Source organism: Lissotriton vulgaris, chromosome 3_1 (assembly GCF_964263255.1).
Source record: "Lissotriton vulgaris chromosome 3_1, aLisVul1.2, whole genome shotgun sequence".
Classification (NCBI taxonomy): Eukaryota; Metazoa; Chordata; class Amphibia; order Caudata; family Salamandridae; genus Lissotriton; species Lissotriton vulgaris.
The window spans coordinates 308740720-308764962 of record NC_141689.1 but is presented as its reverse complement, the minus strand read 5'-3'; the positions used below and the strand labels follow the sequence as shown (position 1 = coordinate 308764962).

At 44.0% G+C, this 24243-nt stretch overlaps 1 protein-coding gene across 1 annotated transcript in view; it reads right to left on the bottom strand.

Moving 5' to 3' along the window:
- Nucleotides 1-4994: 4994 nt before the first annotated feature.
- The window catches only part of TARS1 (threonyl-tRNA synthetase 1), a 201354-nt gene continuing 182105 nt past the window's right edge, over nucleotides 4995-24243 (bottom strand). The window contains exon 19 of the mRNA XM_086960505.1: nucleotides 4995-6724. Coding sequence (XP_086816631.1) covers nucleotides 6576-6724 — 149 coding nt within the window. The 3' untranslated portion in view covers nucleotides 4995-6575. The remainder of the gene's footprint in view (nucleotides 6725-24243) is intronic.

The window sequence follows — 24243 nt, the reverse complement described above, 5'->3', positions numbered from 1 at the left end:
TCAGAGACACAGCTCATGCGGGACCGTAATGATAACGGTTTTGATCTCTGCAAGGTTTGAAACTTCCTGTAGTTTGAGGGGGCTTCCTTACCTAGCTAAGTGCATTTTTAGGTTTCGCCTGGCGTCCGCTGCGCAGCAGCGTTCATGCAGGCGAAATCTTATGTTAGAACAGTACGGGGGCTTTGTCCCGCCTGCTCTTCCATTGGCTAGCTCCATAAATGGAGGCTAGCCATTGGAAGAGAGCTACGTCACTCTTTCTGGGAGCAGATTCGTGGGCGTTCCGGTGATTTTTTCGCTCTCCGCCCCTTTTAGAACGTCATGAAGACGTGGGCCACTGTGGGCGTGTACTTTTTTTTTTTTAACATGGATGTTTTTCCTCATTGCTAAGATCGTCCTGGTCCCGCATGGTTGTATCCGGCTTTCCTTCCCCACTCCCGCTGTCCGTGTCTTTGTGTATCCTGCTGTCCGTCCCACCTCCCGCTGTCTGTGTCTTTGTGTATCCCACTGTCCGTCCCCCCTCCCGCTGTCCGTGTCTTTGTGTATCCTGCTGTCCGTCCCCCCTCCCGCTGTCCGTGTCTTTGTGTATCCCGCTGTCCGTCCCCCCTCCCGCTGTCCGTGTCTTTGTGTATCCCGCTGTCCGTGTCTTTGTTCCGCCCACCCCCTGCGCTGTCCGTGTCTCTGTCTAGACACACCCAGGCGCTCCAGGCTGTTCCCAGCCCATGTTACAAGAGCCCCGGAAGTCGAGCTGGGCATTCAGCTTTGCGTCTGCAGAGACCGAGAGCCGGAGCGGACCGGACCAGGGAGCCCCCCCGGGATGGCCACCTAGAAAAAAAATAAAGCATTTTCAAAACAGTAAAATAAATGTTGAACGCAACATTTCAAACAAGAGCACCTCTCCGGAGAGGCGAGCGCTCTGGGATCTGCAGCCTTTTGCCAGCGCCGTAACTTTCTCCCAGTCTTTTCATTTACAGTTTACTAACGAAAGAGATTGGAAATATTAAATAGGGACTGTGTCTGGTTTTATCAGTAGTCCTTTTTGTAAAATGTTTTGTCGTGTTAATGCGTAGACGTGTTTAGAACATTAAAAGGTGACCCTTTTTTTAACATTTTTTCAGGAGTACCATCCGGAACGCCACGGTAGTTTGAGACCCGGCCACTGATTCAAGGGAGTTCTCGCTTATGAAAGGTCAAAACGGAGATTTCTCATTTTGTTTTTCTTGCTTAGAGGATGTGTTTCTCCCACGACTGCAGCGGATTCATTTTCGCCGGCGTTGCCGGAGTCATGGCACCGGTTTAGTATGAGATGCATGCGAGTCACTGAGACAGCTCAGTCTGTTGTGTGCCTGCTGCAAACATCTGTGCGTCCTCTGCACGCCAGAAATTTGAGTCCGGCCAGGGTGGCTTCGACTCTCATCCATCTGAAGGAAATAAAATGAGTTCCATTGAGTGCGGTAATAGCAACGTGTTATTCAAGCGCCTAGTAGCAATTCCGTTTGTGGTTTGTGCTAAAAAGCATGGCAGGTGTTAAATTATTTACATACCTACCCTCTATGCCCAGCTTCACAGTGAACATGCGCATAAAAATGTGCCAATATTTTAATTGCATTACGCATCTAATATTTTATCATTTGTATAGCGCTTCGTACACTGTATGGGAAGTCGTGGCAAATTTTAGGGCGGCCAGCGTGCTGCATGACAAAGGGTTGTGGGCGATATGTTTTGGTGTGTTGACCAGAGAGGTGCTCTGGTGTAGTCTTGGGTCATAGCGCCTAGCGGTGCAATGGAGGAGGGGGTATGAGCTATAGCCACGCAAAAACGAGTCCTAACTGTCAGTATTAAGTTACTCTGCAGATTGCAGTTATCTTTAATGTTTCTCTGGGTGTGTGTGTGTGTGTGGCTCTGGGTGTGTGTGTGTGGTAGTAATTGCTGTCTGCTGACCTCGTCCGTAGGGTACAATAGGTCTCACATTTGGGAGAGATTAAGCTAATGGCAATGTAAATGACAATGCCATTTATTTATCTGTTTTCAAAACCAACACATAAATACAAATTTTGTCATTTACAATGCCAATAGCTCTAACTTTTCCAAAGGCGAAACCATTGCATTGTAAATGCTTGTTATTTTTTCCATCAGACTGACGAAATCGAGAGTGAGTCTCTGGATCATTGACAGTAGGTGCAGAAGGAAGCTCTTATCAGTTGTGGACGGAGAAGGAAATCGTGATCCATTCCACTTCCTTGTTCTAAGTATTTATAATCAAAATGAGAAGGGATCACTTGTCCTGCTTTAATCTGGGTTTGCAGGAAGCGTACTTCTGTCCCAATATAAAAAACCCTCATGCACGTGTCTGATGTTAAGCGAGAGCGGTATATTTTGATTCTCTGCTTTTAGACTTGTGTGTGCATAATCATGGGGTTGGTGGTTTATGCACCCTCCACCAGGAGGAAAACCCTTGGTTACAGCAGTAGTGATTGGTGATAGTGAAGTGTTGTGCTGTGAAAGTATTAAAAACGCTCGTTTTGCCCTGTATCTCCAATTTTAATCAAACAGGGTACGAGGCTAATAAAATTATGGGTGTGTGTTTTGAGACAATTGAGGTATCTCACACACTGTTATTTATTGTTCAAAAAAGGTCGTCATGTTTCAGCCCTAATTCGCCAGCAAGGGTCGAGTGGGCTTTCTTCAGGACCAGGTGAAAGGAAGGGACCAAGGGCGTCTCTGTGATGGTGATAACACAGGAACAGGGTTGTATGTTCAAATGTCGTGAGTAGTGAAGGGGAAGGGCATATTAGTCCTTCTCTGTTAGTGGTCCCGTAGGTACCTATAATGAATAAACAGACATAAAACAAGGGTATTGGGGGTTCTATGTGCAGGACAAACACAAACACAAAGCTAATCATGCTAAACAATTGCTGTACTGCTATGTATAGCAACTAGAAAATGGTAATACTTTTCGTTCCACACACCACTGTCTTTCCAGGTCAACTCACTCATACCTTTCGCAAAAAGACAGGTGTGATGGTCTGCATGGCAAAATTCACACTTATTCTGTGACCGTTATTAATAATAATATATAGTGCCAATGTTACTAGATTCACCTCATTCCATGCTCAGGAATTGTGCATTCGAATCCCCCTTTTTTTTGGTAAAAAATAATTAATTATGTGCCTAAATTAGTAGAGGAGTTAATATGTGTCTCCTCTGTTTAGTAAAGTTTGGAGCATTAGTATTATTTCTTGGTTTAGGTGGTTTTTATGGTCCACGTTCACCCACGTCCCATCTGTGACTGACAAACTCATAGGTGTCCCTTTCTGCCTTGGGCGGTGAAAACAAGCGAGAACTCCCTTGCCATTTTCTAGTTGCTATACATAGCAGTACAGCAATTTTTTAGCATAATTAGCTTTGTGTTTGTCCTGCACATAGAACCCCCAATACACTTGTTTTATGTCTGTTTATTCATTATAGGTAACTATGGGACCACTAGCAGAGAAGGACTAATATGCCCTTCCCCTTCACTACTCACGACATTTGAACATACAACCTGTTCCTGTGTTATCACCATCACAGAGAAGCCCTTGGTCTCTTCCTTTCACCTGGTCCTGAAGAAAGCCCACTCGACCCTTGCTGGCAAATTAGGGCTGAAACATGTCGACCTTTTTAGAACAATAAATAACAGTGTGTGAGATACCTCAATTGTCTCAAAACACACACCCAGAATTTTATTAGCCTCGTACCCTGTTTGATTAAAATTGGAGATACAGGGCAAAACAAGCGTTTTTAATACTTTCACGGCACACCACTTCACTATCACCAATCACTACTGCTGTAACCAAGGGTTTTCCTCCTGGTGGAGGGTGCAAAAACCACTAACCCCATGATTATGCACACACGAGTCTAAAAGCGGAGAATCAAGATATACCGCTCTCGCTTAACATCAGACACGTGCATGAGGGTTTTTTATATTGGGACAGAAGTACGCTTCCTGCAAACCCAGGTTAAAGCAGGACAAGTGATCCCTTCTCATTTTGATTATAAACACTTAGAACAAGGAAGTTGAATGGATCACGATTTCCTTCCAAATCCACAACTGATGATAAGCAGAATGAAACACACCAATATCAGTGCACCAGAGTGGTGCTTATATGCAGCTCCGCTCTGTCATTTCCGGGGTGACATGGCGCCGCACAGTGCCCCTAGTGCATGGGTCTCCGACCTTTTCTCTTATGAGAGCTACTTATGATAAATAAGAATCATCCCAAGCTACTAATATCATTAGTGTTGTATGCCTTTACATGTGGAATACACAACAGCCATAGCTTAAATGCCCCTGGCACCAACATACTAAATATAGTAATAAACCTCTCCAATGCCACATGATTTGTCACTCAAAAGTCAGCTTTAAATATATTTTGAAAATTCAACCAACAAGCTTACCAGTTCTAAAAATACACACATTTTCGATTTTGGTATACGTACAATAAATCAGTCTAGCAAAAGCTTCTAATTTAGTAGGCTGGACTGGATATAGGAGAGCTAATTTGAGATAGCTGGAGAGCTACCAGTAGCTCACGAACTACTCATTGAAGAAGCCTGCCCTAGTGCCATGTATGAGCATTGTTGAAAATATTCTAGATTCAGTCTGATGCCTGAGGAATGTTCTAAAAGGCGAGGAACCTGCAGTTGGAAGTGTCCACCAGAAGGTTTTTAACTGCATGTACCACACTGTTTGGCTTTATTGCTCCTACTTATACGTACCGCTCTGCATATAAAAGTTCTTGCTGGATTCCTTAAACAAGAGGCCACCTCACCTGTGATTTTTTTACCCTTAGCATTTGCAGTTAACTTGATTTGCCATTTTTCTATAAATCTCACGGAAGCGTGTTTGTTTTTCATTACTTTATGCTATTATTCCATACAGTATTCTATCAACAATTTAAAGACCTGTTTAAAATCATTGATCAACTCCAAAATGTAAAAAACGTAGTAAACAGTAATGCTGTTTCAAATGTATTTAATTGACTAAAATATGATTTAAGGTAATACTCATTGAATGTGTGGAAAGGAAAAGTTTCATAGCATTTCAAAAGTTTCCTATACATTTCAAAACCGTCTGCTTTCTTTAACCAATGAACAGCTTCATGTTATTTATTAACATTGCTATCAATTAATGCAGACAATAAATACACCATTCTAAGACAGATCATTAAAAAACAGAACCATTGAATTGTGACAAAAGTATGTAGAGGAACTGAGATTCTTAGTATATTGGCGAGAAAAGGAAGATTTTATGAAGAGGGCATAGAAGGGATGGAGGGAGAGAATAGTGGTACCCCCTGGACTATTTTTATTTGCTCTAATTTGGCTGAAAGAGATTGCAGTTTTGGTTCTTACTAGGTCAGCAGGCGCACATATGAATTACTTCACCAAAGAGAGCACCATGAGAGTTGTAAAATAAAGATCTGGAATTTAACTTCAAAAAGAAAAATACTGGAATTTCGGAAATTAATTTAAACATAATAATTTATTTAAAAAAAAAGCTGTGCAAAGTTGTAGTGAACGACCAGATTTTTATATTATGAAATCAGCGAAATTTCCCAGTTTAGGTTCACTTTTGTAAATGCAAACTTTTTCTGCACATTACAAGATAATTTTGACTAATCAAACAAGCTAATATGAAAAATGCATTCAGCGTTTACCTGTCGGAGAGTTTTCAATACTTAATGGCATAGGTAATTATGAACTTCTCTGCAAGTTTACCTTTTGCTAGAATTTATCGCAATTTTCACAAAATGTGGAAATTCCGCAACTTCAAGCAGCTTGCCAAGCAATCCATGGAACTTCATGAAGTGAAAAACAATAGCAACTTTGCACACCTTGTATTTAACAAGGAAAAGTAATACAATGGAAGCTAGTTTCCGTTAGCTCACTCTCAATTTGACCTGTTGTATATAAAAAGGAAGACAGGGAATATATAAAAGTTCTTAAGTGCACCTGCTTTTAATTCAGTAATATGTGACAAACGTATCTGAGTATGGGCAATTTTCTCCCCTCTGTTAGAAATGCTGCTCGTTTTTCAGGTAGATTAACCAGAAAGATGCCCTTATGCAGACTGACATTTACACTTTGATCAAAATAAAGGAGATGGAGGAAGCGCTGTTGTATTTTCATTTAAAATATGTAATTAGCAGTACCTTACAGTGTGTAATCTGCATTGTCACGAGGGCAAATCACATCTACAAACCACAAGACTATGGACGCCATATACATATAAAATGTACATCAAAGATGGCTTAATTTTTCATTTCATTCACAAGTACTCGGTGCCAAGTAACCATTGAAATTCTGGTTAAAAGACACTTTATCACCCCTGAGAGAACAGCACTTGTAATTAACGTAGAACAAACACCATCTGGAGTCTCGCGAGAGTGATATTCAATAGCTTTGTTTCAGTTGGCTCATTCAGGAAAGTGATGCCTCATATCAGATGCACTGTGAACTCACTGCTTTTTATTGCATGATAGAACATTGGACTCCTATTTCTTCCTAACTAAAGCAACAACGCGGACGAACAGCTGTTAAAACTCCTCCTCGGAATGCTTGGCGCGAGCCTGCTTCAGCTCGAGTAATCTCGCGATGGTTTCAGATACTGGACGCTCGCCGTGGACCTTGTTATCTCTGGTACGTATGTTCACGGTTCCACAATTTTTCTCCTTTTCACCAACCACTAAAAACACATAGTAAAGTAAACAGATTATATAACCGATATAAATGCTCAACATCAAATTTTAAATAGAAGGCAGTAACAATTATGCTGGTCAGTATACAGAGCTGCCAAGGTTTCAGATAGCTATGTGTGACATTTAAATAATTTCAGTGCAATTATGAGTGACATTTCAACTACTATGAGTGACACTTTCTTGCGAGCAAAATCAAGCAATGTAGACGAGGGAAACATATACATATCAGAATTTACACCCATTTGAGAAACAAGAAACTCCAAGAAGATTTTAAAACTGCTGCAAAGCACCAGAAATAGTATCGCAGTCCACATGGGACCCGGCCCAACATGTTACACACGGAGGCATCTGAGCTGCCTAAGAGTGTCACAGTTTCAGCTGACTAGCAGAAGACAGGCTGTCAAACACCATTTTGCATTATCCTCACAGGCTGAGGCCGGCGCAGTAATTTCTCATACAACATAGCAGACAACTTAGGACTGTCAGAAACATGTTATAAATTACCTTTAGCGGTTTTAGAAATAAACCGCAAACGTAAAGGAGGGGACAGAAACACACACTTGGTCACTATGCAGCAAAACCCTTTCTCATTCACGCAAGCCTCTTAAATCACGTTGAGCCGTGGTCAATGTGTGGAGTGAATCACTGAAAAGCAAAGCATCTTGAAGTGTCACTTCCTGTCAGCACTCGCACACCTGACCCATACCTAACCATCACCACTGGCTGCTAAATTCCCACACCACACTCTCACCGTCACCACTTTACCTGTACCTGAGCCCAGCATTTCCAAGATGTCTTGTTTCAGGGTGGGGCTCCCAAGGCTGGTCGCAGGGTCAGTCCTGCCATTAGTCAGAGCAAATGCAGCACAGAGCACAGGCCAATTGTGGGGAAGTAAGGGAGAGTTTACACTCCAGGCTGCACTCACTTGGCCCTTGCCATGGCCTGAACGACTCCGCCTTCTGATTTTCAGCAGCTGAGTGGAGAGACTGGTGCGCCTTATGTGCTGAATAACTCCAACGCAAGGTCTGCCCCGGCTGTTCTCTCAACCGCCAGCGCCCGGTGTAGTGAGTCGGCTCCCTCCGGTGCTAAAGCAAACATTTGTATTCATTTAAATTATCCGCAGTGCAAGCCTGCCGGAACTTTAACTCCAGCCGCTGGCGGCAGCAGGACACGTGTGCTACAAAACTCGTCCTGACTCTGAGTCACGGAAGTTAGGAATGTAGCATACCTGCCCTGCTGCTGCTGGTGGTGAATCCTAGTATAAATGTTACATTGTAACACTTAGCAGCCATATCTGCAGACTACGAGACAGCCCCGGGAGCTGAGTGCAGGGCGCACTACCACTCCTCCCTCCAGTGTTCGTTTCAGTACAGCTCAGTGGTTCATGGTTACTAGCGCTCCTGCTTAACAGCTCAGTAGGTGCTATATATGCGTGACAATGCATTTCAGCGCGGTGATGCGGATCACCACACTGAAATGCGTGTCACATGTGATGCATGATACTTGGCAGGACTGGTAATAAAAAATAAGTGATAACTGAAGAGGGAGGGAACTCGCACAGCTAATTGTCCAAAGGTAAAGGGTTGTAAAGGAGCGTAGTGTGCTACCAAGAGGAAATCACTGTCTGGCCTGGCAGTGAAACATCCGAAGGAACTAATAGTGATCCGTTTCATGTCCACGATGGTGCCCCATGGGCTCAATGACCGCATGGAATTTCTTTGCTACCTGTAACCATTATCATGATTTTCCATTCTCATTCCTTCGTGTATCTTGCCTTCATTACTTTTTTCATTACCATTTTTTGAACACGTTTGTTTTTCTGTTTTCTTCTGCATGAACTTTGCCTCCTTTTTTACCCACTCCAACATGGCGAACTATTACTCGGCTTACTCACCCTCCACTCTTTCTTTGACCTTTTACCTCTTAGTCCTCTTTCCATGTCTACTCTCGCTGGACGCTTTAAACCCTGTCGACCAGCGGTTCACTCTGTTGATCTTTTCCCGCTCGAAACTCCGCGGAGTTTGAGCGTAGTCACGCTGATGTAAGTACCCTACCTGGGGACGTTTTTGAATCCGTTACCTGTGCATGTTTCACCTCGTCTTTGCCCTCACTTACTTGACCACTTCCGTCACGTCACCGTCATCTTAATGTGTAAACGCTCCTACTCATTTTTCATTTTTCTGCTACCGCTTGTATATCACGGAACTTTGTTTCTGTCTCACGATGGCTTCATATACTGGGTGATTCCGGGCTATCTTGGGATATAGCTTATTTCTTTTGACTCTACCCGCACTTCTCCCTTTTGCTTATTCCTTATGATCTTATGTTGATTTTTGTCTCTTTTTATATTATGTTAATCTAAAAATGCTTACAGATTTAGCATGTTTTTAGCCGTTTGTAACAGGAACAGTTAGTGAGTTATTTTTTGTGATTTTCTTGTAGAGCAATCCCCGGGCGGAGCCCGAAATGCATCGGGATGTGTGATGTATTTGTTTCAACATGTCAATGACATAGACATTCTATGAACTCAGTTAATTCAATGATTTAAATTGAAAGTATGCACTGAATACCAACCAAATAAATCTTGAAAGATGGAAGAATAACGTTGTCGCTGTCGCATGAACTTTTGATCAATCTACGTGTTATGGAATAAGACCTGTTGGTCCCCCCTTGTTGTTCTCAGAGGTGCTCTCTCGCCAGAAGGGGGAGCTTTGTATTAATAAAAAATAAGTGTCTGAATCATGTTAACAATAGGATCGATCATCCAAGTGCTTCCTCAATAAAATGTAGTTAATACTGATAAATGGAATCACTGCTACATAATCCTTGCCGGCGCATCCATAAAGCAGCAGGATTATGGTGCAATAAATACTCTGGTGAGTGTAAACTACAATACATCCCAGAAGAAATAGTCCTTTGCACATTTTTGCACTGTTTCTATACTTCCTAAAACCTTGGGTCAACTGAGATGGGATTGGTGTCAGTACAACGCGAAATATTACAACGCATTCCGTTACAACGGAATTTTTACAACGCAGGATCCATTACATCGGATGCCATTACAACGCATGGCATTACATAGCAGATGGTATTACAACGCATGACATTACATCGTAAGTATGGGTAAGTATACCTTTTTTTAAAAATGTTAATAAGTTAATTTAATTAATTTAATTTAAATAAAATACATATTAAAATAGCCATTAATTTAATTAAATAAAATAATATCTATTTAATAAATGTAATTTTAATAAAAAATGGGAATAATTTAATTTAAATAATAAAATTAGGTTAATGTACATATTTTTAAAATTGATATGAAATTTAATTAATTGAAATAATTTATTTAATTTAATTTAAAAATGTAATTAATGAAATAAAATTAATTTAATGTAATAAACATATTTTAATTAATTTAAAAATGGTAAATATAATTTAAGTAACCCAAAACACAAACCCCTGTACCCCAAAATCCAAATCCTGCCCTAAAACCTAAAAACACCCCTGTACCCCAAAACCCAAACCCTGCCCTAAAACCTAAAAACACCCCTGTACCCCAAAACCCAAACCTTGCCCTAAAACCTAAAAACACCCCTGTACCCCAAAACCCAAACCTTGCCCTAAAACCTAAAAACACCCCTGTACCCCAAAACTCAAACCCTGCCCTAAAACCTAAAAACACCCCTGTACCCCAAAACCCAAACCCTGCCCTAAAACCTAAAAACACCCCTGTACCCCAAAACCCAAACCCTGTCCTAAAACCTAAAAACACCCCTGTACCCCAAAACCCAAACCCTGCCCTAAAACCTAAAAACACCCCTGTACCCCAAAACCCAAACCCTGCCCTAAAACCTAAAAACACCCCTGTACCCCAAAACCCAAACCCTGCCCTAAAACCTAAAAACACCCCTGTACCCCAAACCCTGCCCTAAAACCTAAAAACACCCCTGTACCCCAAAACCCAAACCCTGCCCTAAAACCTAAAAACACCCCTGTACCCCAAAACCCAAACCCTGCCCTAAAACCTAAAAACACCCCTGTACCCCAAAACCCAAACCCTGCCCTAAAACCTAAAAACACCCCTGTACCCCAAAACCCAAACCCTGCCCTAAAACCTAAAAACACCCCTGTACCCCAAAACCCAAACCCCGCCCTAAAACCTAAAAACACCCCTGTACCCCAAAACCCAAACCCTGCCCTAAAACCTAAAAACACCCCTGTACCCCAAAACCCAAACCCTGCCCTAAAACCTAAAAATACCCAAACACCCCAAAACATATACATCAGTACCCCAAAACATATACTCCTATACTCATACTTATTTAAAAAATTACTTAAATTAATATATTTAATTTATAATATTTAAAAACGAAATAAATATTTTTATTTATAATTAATAATAATTAAATCAATTATAAAATATTAAATAAAATAAAAAAAATTAAATACTTACCAATACTTACGATGTAATGGTATGCGTTGTAATAGCATCTGCTATGTAATGCCATGCATTGTAATGGCATGCATTGTAATGGTATTTCCGTTGTAATAGCTGCGTTGTAACAGCATTACGTTGTAATAGTTGCGTTGTAAGAGTAACACACCACTGAGGTGCCTACTCACAAGCAGCTCTTGAAAAACAGTTTAGAAGCCAGGCATCTCAAAACCTTTCCATAGCTCCTTAGGATCACTGAAAATCATCCTGAGTTACTAACAATGATTACTGGTGCTATAATAGGCGCTGAAGCAGACACATTTACACCACGCAGGATTACTAGAAATGGCCATCCCAACATACCAGGGAGGGTTAACAGTTGCAATGTCATAAGCTTTATTAACATGAAATGCTTCTGCATAAATATTTAAATGGTGGCCACAGCAACTATAAAATCACTATTAAACCTCCCCAAATCAGTACAAATTATTTTTCAACTATTTGTTTTAAATATACGTTGGAACTGCTATCATCTTGACAGCAAACATCAGCTTATTAGCTTCGGAAAATAAAAATTTGCTTTTATGAAAGAAAAGGTTGACTCCAAACACTAGATCATATTTGGTTTCTGCACACCTATTTGTCATTTCCATTAGTTACCAACATCTACAACTGCCTCAGAGGACAGATTCTGCTTCACATTGCTTTGCATTAGTATGACATGGGAGGTATGGTCAACATAATGCAAAGAACACCCAGAATAACCCAACAATGATCACTATTATGCCAAAACCACCATAGTGCCAGACTGGACATCATAATAACCAGGAAGTCCAAAATATTTTAAGAATGATCAGGGTGCTCGTAGAGGGATCGGGCGTGGAGCAGGATGCAATGGAGCAGTTCTTTGGTGCCTCTGGTCGGCGAGAGGGGATTGGCGAGGGCTTCTGTGTGTTCGGGAGGTCCTGAGTTGCATGCGAAGTGACAGCTGCTGCAGCTGAAATGTCCTACAGTTAATTGAGGAGATGTGATGCAGCAGATGTTTTTATAGCGTCCTGGGTCCAGGGCTAGGAGCTCTGCTGTGGAGTATCAGTAGGTGGCAAGAGGGCCAGGGTTCCTGGAGCTGGGCATGGTCTAGGTGCGGATGTGCGCAGACTGGCTTGCCTTTGGCATGGCCAGCCTCCATTAAGTAAGAGTAAGAAATACACACAAAAAAGAATAGACCCTTTGGGTCGGGTAGTAAAATTACCTTTAATATACACTTTGAAAAAGTTGCCTGACCTACTAAAGTATTAGCTCTGGAATCTACATCAAGGAAATAATGTCTTGTGAATGTATGAATTGACTTACAAGTTGCAGGCTTACTTATTTCTGAAAGACAGAAATTTCTAACACAAGCGACAGATGCTGTTTTTCTTTCTAGTGGAGTGTGCTCTTGGTTAACTGGCTAAAGGTTTATATGCCAACTGGTAGCAAAACTTAATGCACACTATAAACCAATAAGCTATAGTCTGTTTGGAGAAAGATAACCCTGTTCATAGAGGGTCATCATTTTTTTGATTTTATTTCTTTATTGGCATTTTAAAAAAAGGAAAATGCTACAGTATTCATCTGTTCTTGGCATGTAGAGCTGCAGATCCACACACTGTGCATAGATCGCCATCTGGTGTTGGGCCCGGATGTTTGCACTTGTTGTTGTATTGGAAAAGTCTTTGGAAGTCACGAGATAGGGGACTCCTCCTTTGGATAAAAGTGCGCATGGGCATCGACTCCATCGTCAGATTGTTTTTTCTCCAAGCAGGGAAATGATGGAGTTTTGTTAGAAACAGAAAGAGATGTCCATGTATGTTGTATCTAAATAAGATAATACTGGAACAGATAAAGGTAGCCGGGGAGGTGGGTGGGCGTGTGTGGATCTGCAGCTCTACATGCCAAGAACAGATGCATACTGGTACGTAGCATTTTCAGTTTGAGGCATATGAGCTGCAGATCACACACTGTGCATAGATTGCATAGCAGTACCCCTCCTTAGCGGCGACCACCAGTATCTGTGGCAGCATTTTGAAATAGTGTTTTGAGTACAGCCGGGCCCACACTAGCCCGTTGGTTAGCTTGCACATCTACATAATAGCGTTTTGTGAATGTGTGCAGTGTTTACTATGTAGCTGCTTTGCAGATATCATCGAAGGGTATGTTCCCTAAAAATGCCATTGAAGCCCCTATATTTCGGGTAGAGTGGGCTTTAAGGGGAATAGATAATGTACGTTTTGCCTGGTGATAGCAAATTTGAATACATTTCACAATCCACCTTGCAATTCCAGATTTTGATACGGGGATGGCTTTATGTGGTGGTGAGAAGGACAAGAAAAGTTGTTTTGTGTTGCGAAAAGGTTTTGTTCTTTCATTGTAGTAAAGGAGTGCTCTTTTTACGTCTAGAGTATGAAGAGCTCTTTCTGTGACTGTTTGTGGTTGCAAGAAGAATACTGGCAACTCCACAGACTGACTGAGATGAAAAGGAGAAATGACCTTAGGAAAGAATTTGGGGTTCGTTCTGAGAACCACTTTGTTATGATGGAGTTGTAAGAAATGTTCTTGAATAGTTAGGGGCTGTAGTTCACTGACTCTTCTAAGGGAAGTAACGGCCACCAGGAAAGCAACTTCCCATGTAAGAAATTGTAACTCGCATTTATGCAGCGGTTCGAATGGAGGGCTCATTAGTCTTGTGAGAACAATTTTCAATTTCCACACAGGTGAGGGTGGTACCCTGGGAGGAATTATTCTTTTGAGTCATTCCATAAATGCTCTGATGGCAGGTACCCTGAATAGTGATAAGTGTTGCCTATTCTGTAAGTAGGCTGCTATGGCAGCGAGGTGTAACCTAATAGATGTGTATGCTAGATTACACCTTTGAAGATGTAGTAGAAAAACATATGATGTGTTGAATAGACAGATCTAGAGGATTGATATTGTTGTTACAGTATATCACAAATCTTTTCTGCTTGGCTGCATAGCAGGCTCTAATGGTGGGGCGTCTAGCCTCTCTGATAACGTTCATACAGTCAGGGGGAAGGTTAAGGTAACCAAAATCTAAGACTTCAGGAGCCAGATCGCTAGGTTGAGCCGTGCTGGGTCTGGGTGTCTGATCTCTCCATGATTCTGTTTTAAGAGGCGTGGGGAGAGGTGTAGTTTTTGGTGAGGGACTACTGATAGTTCCAGCAATGTGTATACCCACGGTTGTCTGGCCCATGTTGGAGCACCTAGGTTGAGTGTCAGTGAGTGTTGCTGCAGTTTGCGCACCACCAGTGGAATGAGTGGAAGAGGCGGAAAAGCGTACGCAAATCTGCCTGACCAATTCATCCATATCGCATTGCCATTGGACAATGGGTGCGGATATCTGGCGGCTAAACTTGGGCATTTTGTGTTGTAATGTGTGGCGAAGAGATCTGTCTCTGGCTGCCCCCACATTTGGAAAAATGGTTGAAGAACTTGCAGATGAAGTCCTACTCGTGAACCTATTGCGTCTGACGACTAAACAGATCTGCTATGTTGTTCTGGACTCCTGGAACGTGTTGGGCTAGGAGAAAAATGTTTTGAGTAATAGCCCATCTGCATATACTCTGTGCTAATTGAGAGAGCTGTAGGGAGTGTGTCCCGCCTTGTTTTTGTATGTAGTACATTGCTGTCATGTTGTCGGGCGGACTAGGACAGCTTTGCCTGATATTTGTTTCTGGAATGATTTTAATGCTAGAAATATGGCTAGTAACTCCAGATGATTGATGCAGAGTAATTTTTGTTGAGGTGTCCATATGCCCTGTATGGTATGATGTAACAGATGAGCTCCCCAGCCGGAGAGCGATGCGTCCGCTGTCAGCACAATCTGTGGAACTGGCTCTATGAACGGTCGCCCTTTGAAAAGGTTTTGGGTGTTCCACCACTGCAGAGAGCGATGGGTGCGGATGTCCACCAACACCAGATCTGTTAGTTGACCTTGAGCTTGGTGAGGTGCTAAAAAATATGCAAGAGGCCATCCTCCCTATCAACAGCATGAACACTGGAGCTGGAAGAGAGTGTTGCGGCTGGAATTTTGTTATCAGACTTTGCATGCTGGCTATTCTGGGTGGACTGGGATACGCAAGCGGTTTTTGAGGTGTTTATTGTGGCACCAAGATACTGTTGTATGTGGGACGGTTGTAGGTGAGACTTTGCGTGGTTTATGGTAAACCCTGTTGTGAAGTAGTTGGATTGTGGCGTGTGTGTGATGTACACACTGGTTGTATGACTTGGCTTTTAGGAGTCTAAGTATGGGAAGACGTGAATTTGTTGTCTTCTTAAGTGAGCTGCAACTACTGCCAGACATTTTGTGAAGACTCTGGGTGCTGTGGTGACTCCGAATGGGAGTACCTTGAACTGGTAATGCTGCCCGTCCACTACAAACCGTAGATGTTTCCTGTGAGCAATGTGAATGGGAATATGGAAGTAGGCGTCCTTGAGGTCTAGGGTGGCAAGGAAATCGCCTTGTGCGAGAAGAGGAAGGAACTGTTGAAGTGTGACCATGTGAAAATGGTCTGATGGTATGTAAAGGCTTAGGGGTCTGAGGTCCAAGATGGGTCACAGGGTTCCGTCCTTCTTTGGAACGAGGAACGACCGGAGTAAACCCCTGTGTTTTGCTGATGCAGGGGAACTGGTTCTATTGCATGTTTTTATAGGAGGGAGAGCACCTCTTGCTTTAGCAGCGATACATGCTTTGTTGACATTGGGGGCTGTCTGGGTGTTATGTTTGGGGTGGGGGGGTAGAGGTGAGTTCTAGAGAATAACCGGATTGAACAATTTGTCTCACTCACCTGTCGGTAGTGATGTTGTTCCAGGCAGGTAGGAATTGTTGCAGTCTTCCCCCGACCGGAGTAGAATGGCCCGGGGGGAGTGGATGGAAGCCGTTGGGTGGGGGTGGAGGCGGTGTGAGTATTGTTGGTCTCGCCTCTAGCTTTGTTGTTATTACCTCTGTAGCCTCCTCTGTGATAACCTCTGGTAAATGATGTCTGTATTGAACTTTTGTAGGAGGTAGAGGGGTTGTCGGAGGAATAGCCTCTGGAGGTGCCTTTATAAGAGGAGCGACAAAATGAACATCTGGGAGCTTACGATTGCAATGCTACTATTGATTTAGCCGTGTCCATGTCTTTTTTCATCTTTTCTAGAGATGAATCGACGGCAGGGCCAAATAGATGTTGAAGATCAAATGGTTGGTTGAGTATGGTAGTCTGTACTTCTGGTTTAAACCCTGAAATGCGTAGTCATGCATGCCTACGTAAAAGGCCACTTGTGTTAATGGCTTAGGGGGCGGTGTCTGCCACATCTAGAGCGCAACGAATGGAGGTGTTTGTTATAAATGTACCCTCCTATAAGAGGTTGTTGGCTTTTGTCTTGTATTTGTCTGGAAGGTGTTGTAATAGGGTCTCTAACTCAACATAGTGTGCCCTATCCTATCTAGCCAGCAAAGCGCGTGTGTTGGCGATTCGCCATATGTTGGCTGCTTGTGACGCTGTTCGTTTGCCAGAAGTGTCCAAGAGTTTTGACTCCTTATCCGAAGGCGGAGCATCACCTGGGGTTTGTAAGTTGACACTTTTTCTGGCGTTGGAGACCACTAAGGAATCCAGTGGTATTTGTCCTTCGATGTAAACACGATCAGCTGGGGCCAATTTGTATTTTTTTTCTATTCTGGGGTTAATCACCCTAGCTCTAACAGAATCTTTGAACACCTCAGGTGCATGTTTAATTACCCCTTTTAACATAGGGAGAACAGAAGTGGACCTTTGAGATGTGTCAAATGTGTCCATTAGAAAATCTTCTTCTACAGGATCTGTGTACAGATCTACCCCGTGATATTGTGTAGCTCTATCACAGGGTAGATCCTCTAGAGGACAAGGTCTCTAGAGGAGAAGGTCCTCTAGAGGAGAAGGTCTAGAGGGATAGATATCATCTTGTGGCACATTAGGGACATCTGGTGTGCCATAATCTTCCCATGGGTCCCCTGGGGTATCAGGATGACTAGGACCTCCGAAAGGTTGATCGTCTCCCTCGTCCTCCCCGTCCCTAGAGGAGTCATCATCATCTGGAGGTGGAGTAGATGGTGAGGGTAGTGGTGTGGGGGGGGGAGGTGGAGGAGGTAGAGAAGGAATTCTAAGAGGAGATGTTGCAATGTCTCTTTTCTTTGGTGGACATGGAGCTGGTACAGGCATGTTCATAGGTGTTTTATTGGAGGTGAGTCAGTTGACCTGTTTTTGGGGTCTTTTAGAAGATTTTTCGTGTTGGATCCGTTTGAAAAAGCTCTTCTTGTGGAGGTTGGTCTTTCAGCACCAATTTTTTCGGTTCCGAATGTTTGCGTGGCACCGAATCTGGAGCTGGTTTGTGTTCTTTAGGCTTGGAATCATGAGGTGTCTTGAGTTCCGAAGAAGCCTGTGGAACCGGTTGTTTTTTGGATTCAGAGGGTTTTCTCTCGGTTCCGAAGTTGGCTTTTATCTTGGTTCCGATGATTTTTTCAGAGTTGAGGGGTCGATACCAGTAGGTTTCGGTGCCGAGTGCGCAGATGTGGAACCAGTGTTTGGCACGGAGGGTGACAACAGTTTCTTTTTGGGTGCCGGGGATTGGGTTTCGGCACCAACGGTAGGCTGACTCGATCCAGAGTGGCCTGAAGGCACATTTGTGGATTTCTTTGTCGGGCCCGAAGGTGGGATGTGCACCCAGGCCCGACGGTGAGGTTTTACCGAAGCCTTTTTAGGGATCGGTGGAGGAGGGGGTTGTGTCGACTTCAGCACTTCCGACCCGCTGCCCTGGAGTGATGGCTTTGATGTCTGGGTCCTGGGCTTCGGAGGCGCGGACGAGACCTTCTTCGACCCGCTCCTGCTCTGGTACATCGATGCCCCCCTGGAAGATGTCGTCGGGAATGGATGTCAACGAGCTCGACGATCCTGGATAGTTTTCTTGGAGCAGAAAGAGGAGCAAGCTGGCCAGTCTCTGACCTCGTGCTCCGGTGAACGCAGAGGTTACACACCTCAAAGATCTGTGTCTGGAAACTTGGATCCACATTGAGAACGCTTTTTAAAAGGAGTCCTTTCTATGAGCCAGGTCTAATGGTGTAGGTAAGACCGAAGGCCTGCGTCGACAACCGGAATCGAAGACTTTGACCTTATAGAGATGCGTATTGATTAGGGAACGCGATTGAAACAATATCGGTGAAGAGGGTTAAGGACTTTGCGTCGAAAGTTGAATCGGTAACGGCAACGAACTGGGACGCGATAAACACATCACAGCCCGATGGCAGAAAAAAACAACTTGACGATGGAGTCGATGCCCATACAAAGAAGGATTCACCTATTTTGTGACTTCCAAAGACTTTTCCAATACAACAACAAGTGCAAACATCCAGGTCCAATACCAGATGGCGATCTATGCAGTGTGTGATCTGCAGCTCATATGCCTTGAACACAATGTTACAAACAGTACAAACAACAAGCCAGTTGCTAATCCGTGCATAGTTATTTTGACAGCTGCTCACTGTAGTACTCACAAAGGCACAAAGGACAATTCATGCTTGCTTAATCTTCTGCACATTATATGAAGGATATTATAACCACCCATTCGTAAATCACAAAGAAACGTCTTCCAAGCCGGTGTGGCTTTTTAAAATGAAACCCACTCCATCACCTCTACATGTTATACGCATGAGTCTAAATTTGGTGGCTAAAATACTACATCTCACGTCCCCAAAAAATCTCCAACCCCTCTACCCAACCTCCCCCAGGCTAAGCTTGTTTCTCACATAGTTACAGAGTCCTTCGGCGTATTGACAGAAGCCTCTTGGTGTTCTCGTGCCCACAAAACAAAAGGCTCCCAAATGTCCTTGGGCCTGGAAGCTGAATGCATTATTTCCCAGAAGGTGTTCAGTTGTGAATGCCCAAATGGGACGTCCCTACGAAAACCAGTTGCCAGAAGACACCCCTGCACTCGACGCCCCACGGCCTTGGGTGTCCCATCCAACATCGTACAGGCATCCTCCAAGATCCCAACTTGCCTCTCCAGCAGGTGGTCTCTATTACAAAACACAGGGTCCCCGACGCCCATTTTACCCACCGCTGGTGGCGTTAGCACCCATTAGTACGCGGACATTAGTCTGCGTACCATTACTACGCAAGCGTTACAATGCATGCAATGTAACAACGCGTAAGCCTTTAGCTCGCAAGTTGTTACATTGCATGCGTTGTTACAATGCATGCGTAGTCGGTGAGGGTGCATCCACTTCCAGGAAGAGGGTCTGCTGCTGCTTTTCCGGCTGGCTGTTGGTCATGCCCATCTCCGCACCTGCCCTCGGGGACTCCTTATTCTGCCTTTCCACGACGGCGGAAGCCGGAGGAAGCACAAAAGGGGGAGAAGATTGGAACCAAGCGTGGAGGTGAAGAGAGGAACCACTAGGAGAGAGCGGTAAGAGGGGCTGTGTAGGGTCGTGTATGGGCTGTGTAAGGTCGTGCATGGTTGTGTACTTGTGTTTGTGTAGTGTAGAGTAGTGTCGGGGGTCGTGCAGGATAGTATATTTGTGTAGAGTAGTGTCTGGGTCTTGAAGGGTAGTGTTTGGGAATAGGGGATGGGGTAGGGGCAGGGTCGTACTGGCGGTAGTGTTTTAGGGTTCAGGGTACTGTTCTGATGTTAGTGTAGGGTACTGGTTTAGGGTAGTGTTGGGGTGATGTGCAGGGTAGTGTTTGGGAGTAGGGACAGGACTGGGGCTAGGGGCAGTGTCGTGCTGGGTAGTGTTTTAGAGTTTAGGGTAGTGTTCTGGTGTTAATGTAGTGTTGGGTAGTGTTTTGGGGTTTAGGGTAGTGTCGGGGTTGTGCAGGGTAGTGTTTGGGAGTAGGGACAGGACTGGGGCTAGGGGCAGGGTCGTGCTGGGGGTAGTGTTTTAGGGTTACTATAAATTTTATGGTCAAGTTGTGTTCCCTAACGCGTACCCCACCGACTCCATGTACCAGCTTAAAGTGCATGTAACTTCCCTCCTGTGTCAGTTATGAAGACGCAAATACATTTGCGTCCAACGTTAACTTGTCCTCTTTCAGATCCACCCTGAATGGATTAAATAGCCCGTTCCTAAGTATGCTATGCCAACGTCTTTTTGTAGTGTACTTTACATGTTTTCCTGCTCTGGCAAAGTAGGCCCTGAATTTCTGCCATCGAGCCTCTTTTTTTTTGGCTTCTGACTCTGACAGCCTCAGCCCAGGCTGCTTCTGTACCCGTGAACTCTGACTTACTTCCAGCGCGGCCCATCGCGCTCAGCTCAGCCTGCTTTCTGCCAAGACTGACTATAACCTTCGAGTTATCTGTTCCGCTCCTCGAAAATACATTCCTGCCTGCTAGCTTCAGTAAACATCCTCCCCAGCTGCAGAGCCAAAGGGCCGACCTGTCTCAGTGCAAGTAATTCATAGCTTCTGTTGCCATGCTTCCATGGAAGGCCCCTTGCCCCCACGCTCCTCATGCAGACACTTAGGCGCTTATACACGCATCCACAGTTAGCATAGAATAGCTTCTGCCCTAGAGACCTTTCCGTCCAGATAATATGGTTCCTAAACATCAGATATCAGATATGATAGAAGTACAAGTTGATCTGACATACCAGACTTCTGTCTCTTTCCGTCAGTGTAAATGTCAAGTCCCCTGCACCCTCCAGCTTCACGTCAATCACACGTCATGCAGCTGCGCGCGCATCCAAGCTTCCGATTTCTGCTGACATTGCAACATTTCTGTTAGTGCCACCCCTTTATGACACCCATCTGTGACGTGTCTACCACACACCTCCAGTTCACGCCTAGTTCACGCCTTCTGATTACGTACTAGTAACACGTGTATACTGTTATCTTGTCTTCTCTCAGCTGTTACGCCTACTATACTGTTTCTTATGATATGAATTAAGTATATAAGCTATGTACTGTCAATAAAATGTAGCGCGCTCTATCCCTTCTGACACCCCTGTGGTGGTCAGAATCAGATATCCTGGTCATGACCATTCCTTTTTGAGGAATAAAACCCCTAAGAACTCTAACACCACGGACTCTGGTTTCTTTCTTTCCGATTGAGTTATTATTGATTAAGTACTTACCTGCATAGAAATTAAGAGAGTAAATTAATTATTTACGTCATTTTGGCGCCCGAACAGGGACCCCTCCCCCACCTCACGCGCCGGTTGGCGCATTGCAAACTATGTCCCCTGCCATCAGTTAGATGGAACCTACACGTACCGGCAGGATTTCCTGCATCTCCCTCTGACCCACGGAGGTGACGAAGACTGCAATCAGTGCCCAGACGAGGCGGTGAGGAGTGCGGAGGATCCCGACCAGAGCCTAGCCGAAAGAAGCAAGGTCCGAGGTGTCAAGAGGCCCACCAGGTTTCCAAGGTTTTTCGAAGTTTTCCGAAGTTTTCCGAAGTGTCGAGTCGAGTCCAGTCGAGTTTTCCGAGGCCTTCTGTTTCCGTGCTTCCCGGTGAGTACCATTGCTGGGACGTATCTAGACGGGTTTGGGTACACAAGTCCGGTCTGCACTGTTTTTAGGCAGTGTATCTGTACTGTTTAGCAGTATATCTAGTATTCTGAATTTCTGCACTGCTACACCAGTGTATCTGTACTGTTTAGCAGTACATCCAGTATAGGGGGTAGTCATCTATGTCTCAAATGTCTTTTCACGTGATCAATGTCGTGGTATGAATGTGACCGTTTTAATGTGCTTTATTGTGTTTCTTGTATAAACTAGTTGTATCCAGTATTAGGTAGTAAGGATTGAGTATTCAGTAATAAGTAAACAAGATGCCGTTTTTCAACAAGCTAAAGCAGATAGGAACTAGGAAAGGGATACTAGAGGAAGAAATTCCTATTCCCCCTAGGGACACTCCAGGCAACTTTATGTACCATAAACATGGCATAGATGCCATATTGTATCTAGACTTATGGGCCGACTATACCAAGCATCTAGACGAAAGACACAAATGGCCTGTTACCGGAACATGGGATGCCGAGTGCATCATGAAGGTAGAAGAAGCATTATGGAAAAAGAAAGCTAGACAATCCCAGAAAGACGCCATAGAATTTTGGCGTAAGGAATCACATAAGCGTGCTGAGAAAGCACTCCGTAGAGAGGACAGACTTAAAGAATCAGAAAAAGCCCAAGAAAACAAGCTAGTTACTGAAGGGATCCGAGTAAAAACAGAACAAATAGACCGTGCCCGAAACAATCTCGTAAACAGTATGTATCTCGCGGCCGAGGGCACATCTGAGGCCCTATCAGAAATACCGAAAAACCTACCGCCACCATTAGTTCCAACTAAAGTAATGCATAAAACTACTAAAGACATATTCCTAAATTCTTATCTAGAGGATGTAGCACCAGCTTACACCAATCTGCCTGTTCGTGCCCTGCCTACTGACAGGGACGGGGGTGGCACTCCGCCCCCAGATCATGCCCCGCCGGTACCGCGACAGACCTCCCCCGCTCCGCCAGCCCCGCCACTTCCCGCACCCAAAATTGACCTACCGAAACAAAGTCTACCTGATCCTACTAAACGACAAATTCAAGTTCAGATACAGACTCCGCAGGGAGATAATGCCCAAGCATCCGCTTCAGGAGGTGCGACCGCGGGTCTCCGGACCCCTCCATTAACACGCAGATTCAATCTCAGGGATACGCAGAGTCCTCTCACGTTCAAGTCTCCTCGCCTTGACGCACTCAGAGAAAACATTTCCGTTTGCAGATATGATCCAGTACCCGGTAAAGACGATCTAATGATATTGGCATCGCTACGGTTGAGATCTGCTACTGATATCTTGCTATGCTATGTAGGAATGAAGGACCGTCTAGATAGAATATACGAGTTTGTCCAGACAGGGAAAGACCCTGACAGTATCAAGGATGCAATGGAGAAACAGAAAGTTGACATTCAAGCACAGATACTACGATTTTTCATAAATTGTTTAATAAGAGAACGAGACAGGCCTGGAACAGATCAGAGTGAATTAGATGCACTGAACAAGTGGGGTCAAAATATAGCCGAAGGAAAACATGACAAGGGGGCTTGCATAGCCAGTATGTACAAGAAAATTAGAAAAGCAGTGATAACAGTACACCAGAAAGAAAAAGCTTCCTCCGAGGAGGAAGAAGAACTTGAAGAACCAGAAAGGACTCCAGATACTATAGCGTATGTAGGTAAGGGAACTTACCTTAGGAAAGGCATCCGTCCGGAAAACAAGAGAGTTTTTCTCTCTGCTTTAACAAACCCGAATTCTTCTGAACATCAGTTCCAGGAGACTGATAAAAGACTACGAGAAAGAATGGGGTACCATGTACTCAATTCGATGGATGAACAAGAACTAGCCCGGTCAGCCATCTTATGGGCCGAAAATCCAGACATATATAATGATGATACCTTAGCACAGACGTTTCTGAACCTTTCCCCAGACGAACAGAAATTAGCAGGTGTATACATGATACAGCACCTCCTCACGAAATACAGAAACGAACATTCCGATCCAGGTCCCTTACAGGAAACCTTAGAAGCACTACTCATGGATAGATGGAGAGGTTTCAGTACCAAGTTAATACAAATAATTATAGAACAACGACATAGATATAACACTTTCATAAGCTCTGAATATGTTCCCGCCCCGCCTCCAGAAAGAAAAACGTACCACATGCAATGCGGAAGTGGCATTGAAAGTCAGAACCCTTTACGAGAAGTACACCCAGTTATGGGTGCGGATCATGCCTTGAAACGTGTATATGTACACACGCCCCTGACTAAGTTAGAACTGTTAGAAATGAAGAAACTAGTCCCGAGCCATGATAAAGACCCTGCAGGTTTTCATAGAGAGCTTAAAGATATGTTGCTGATGGGGGATTACACGTATGATGATATTATGAAAATGTTAAAGGTACTGCTGCCCACGGGCATTTACGAGAAATTAAAGGAAAAAGAATGGGAGGTGGGAGAGAAAAAGATTGTATGGGCAGAAATAGAAGACGAAGAAAGCAAACGTGTCCCAGGGGTAGG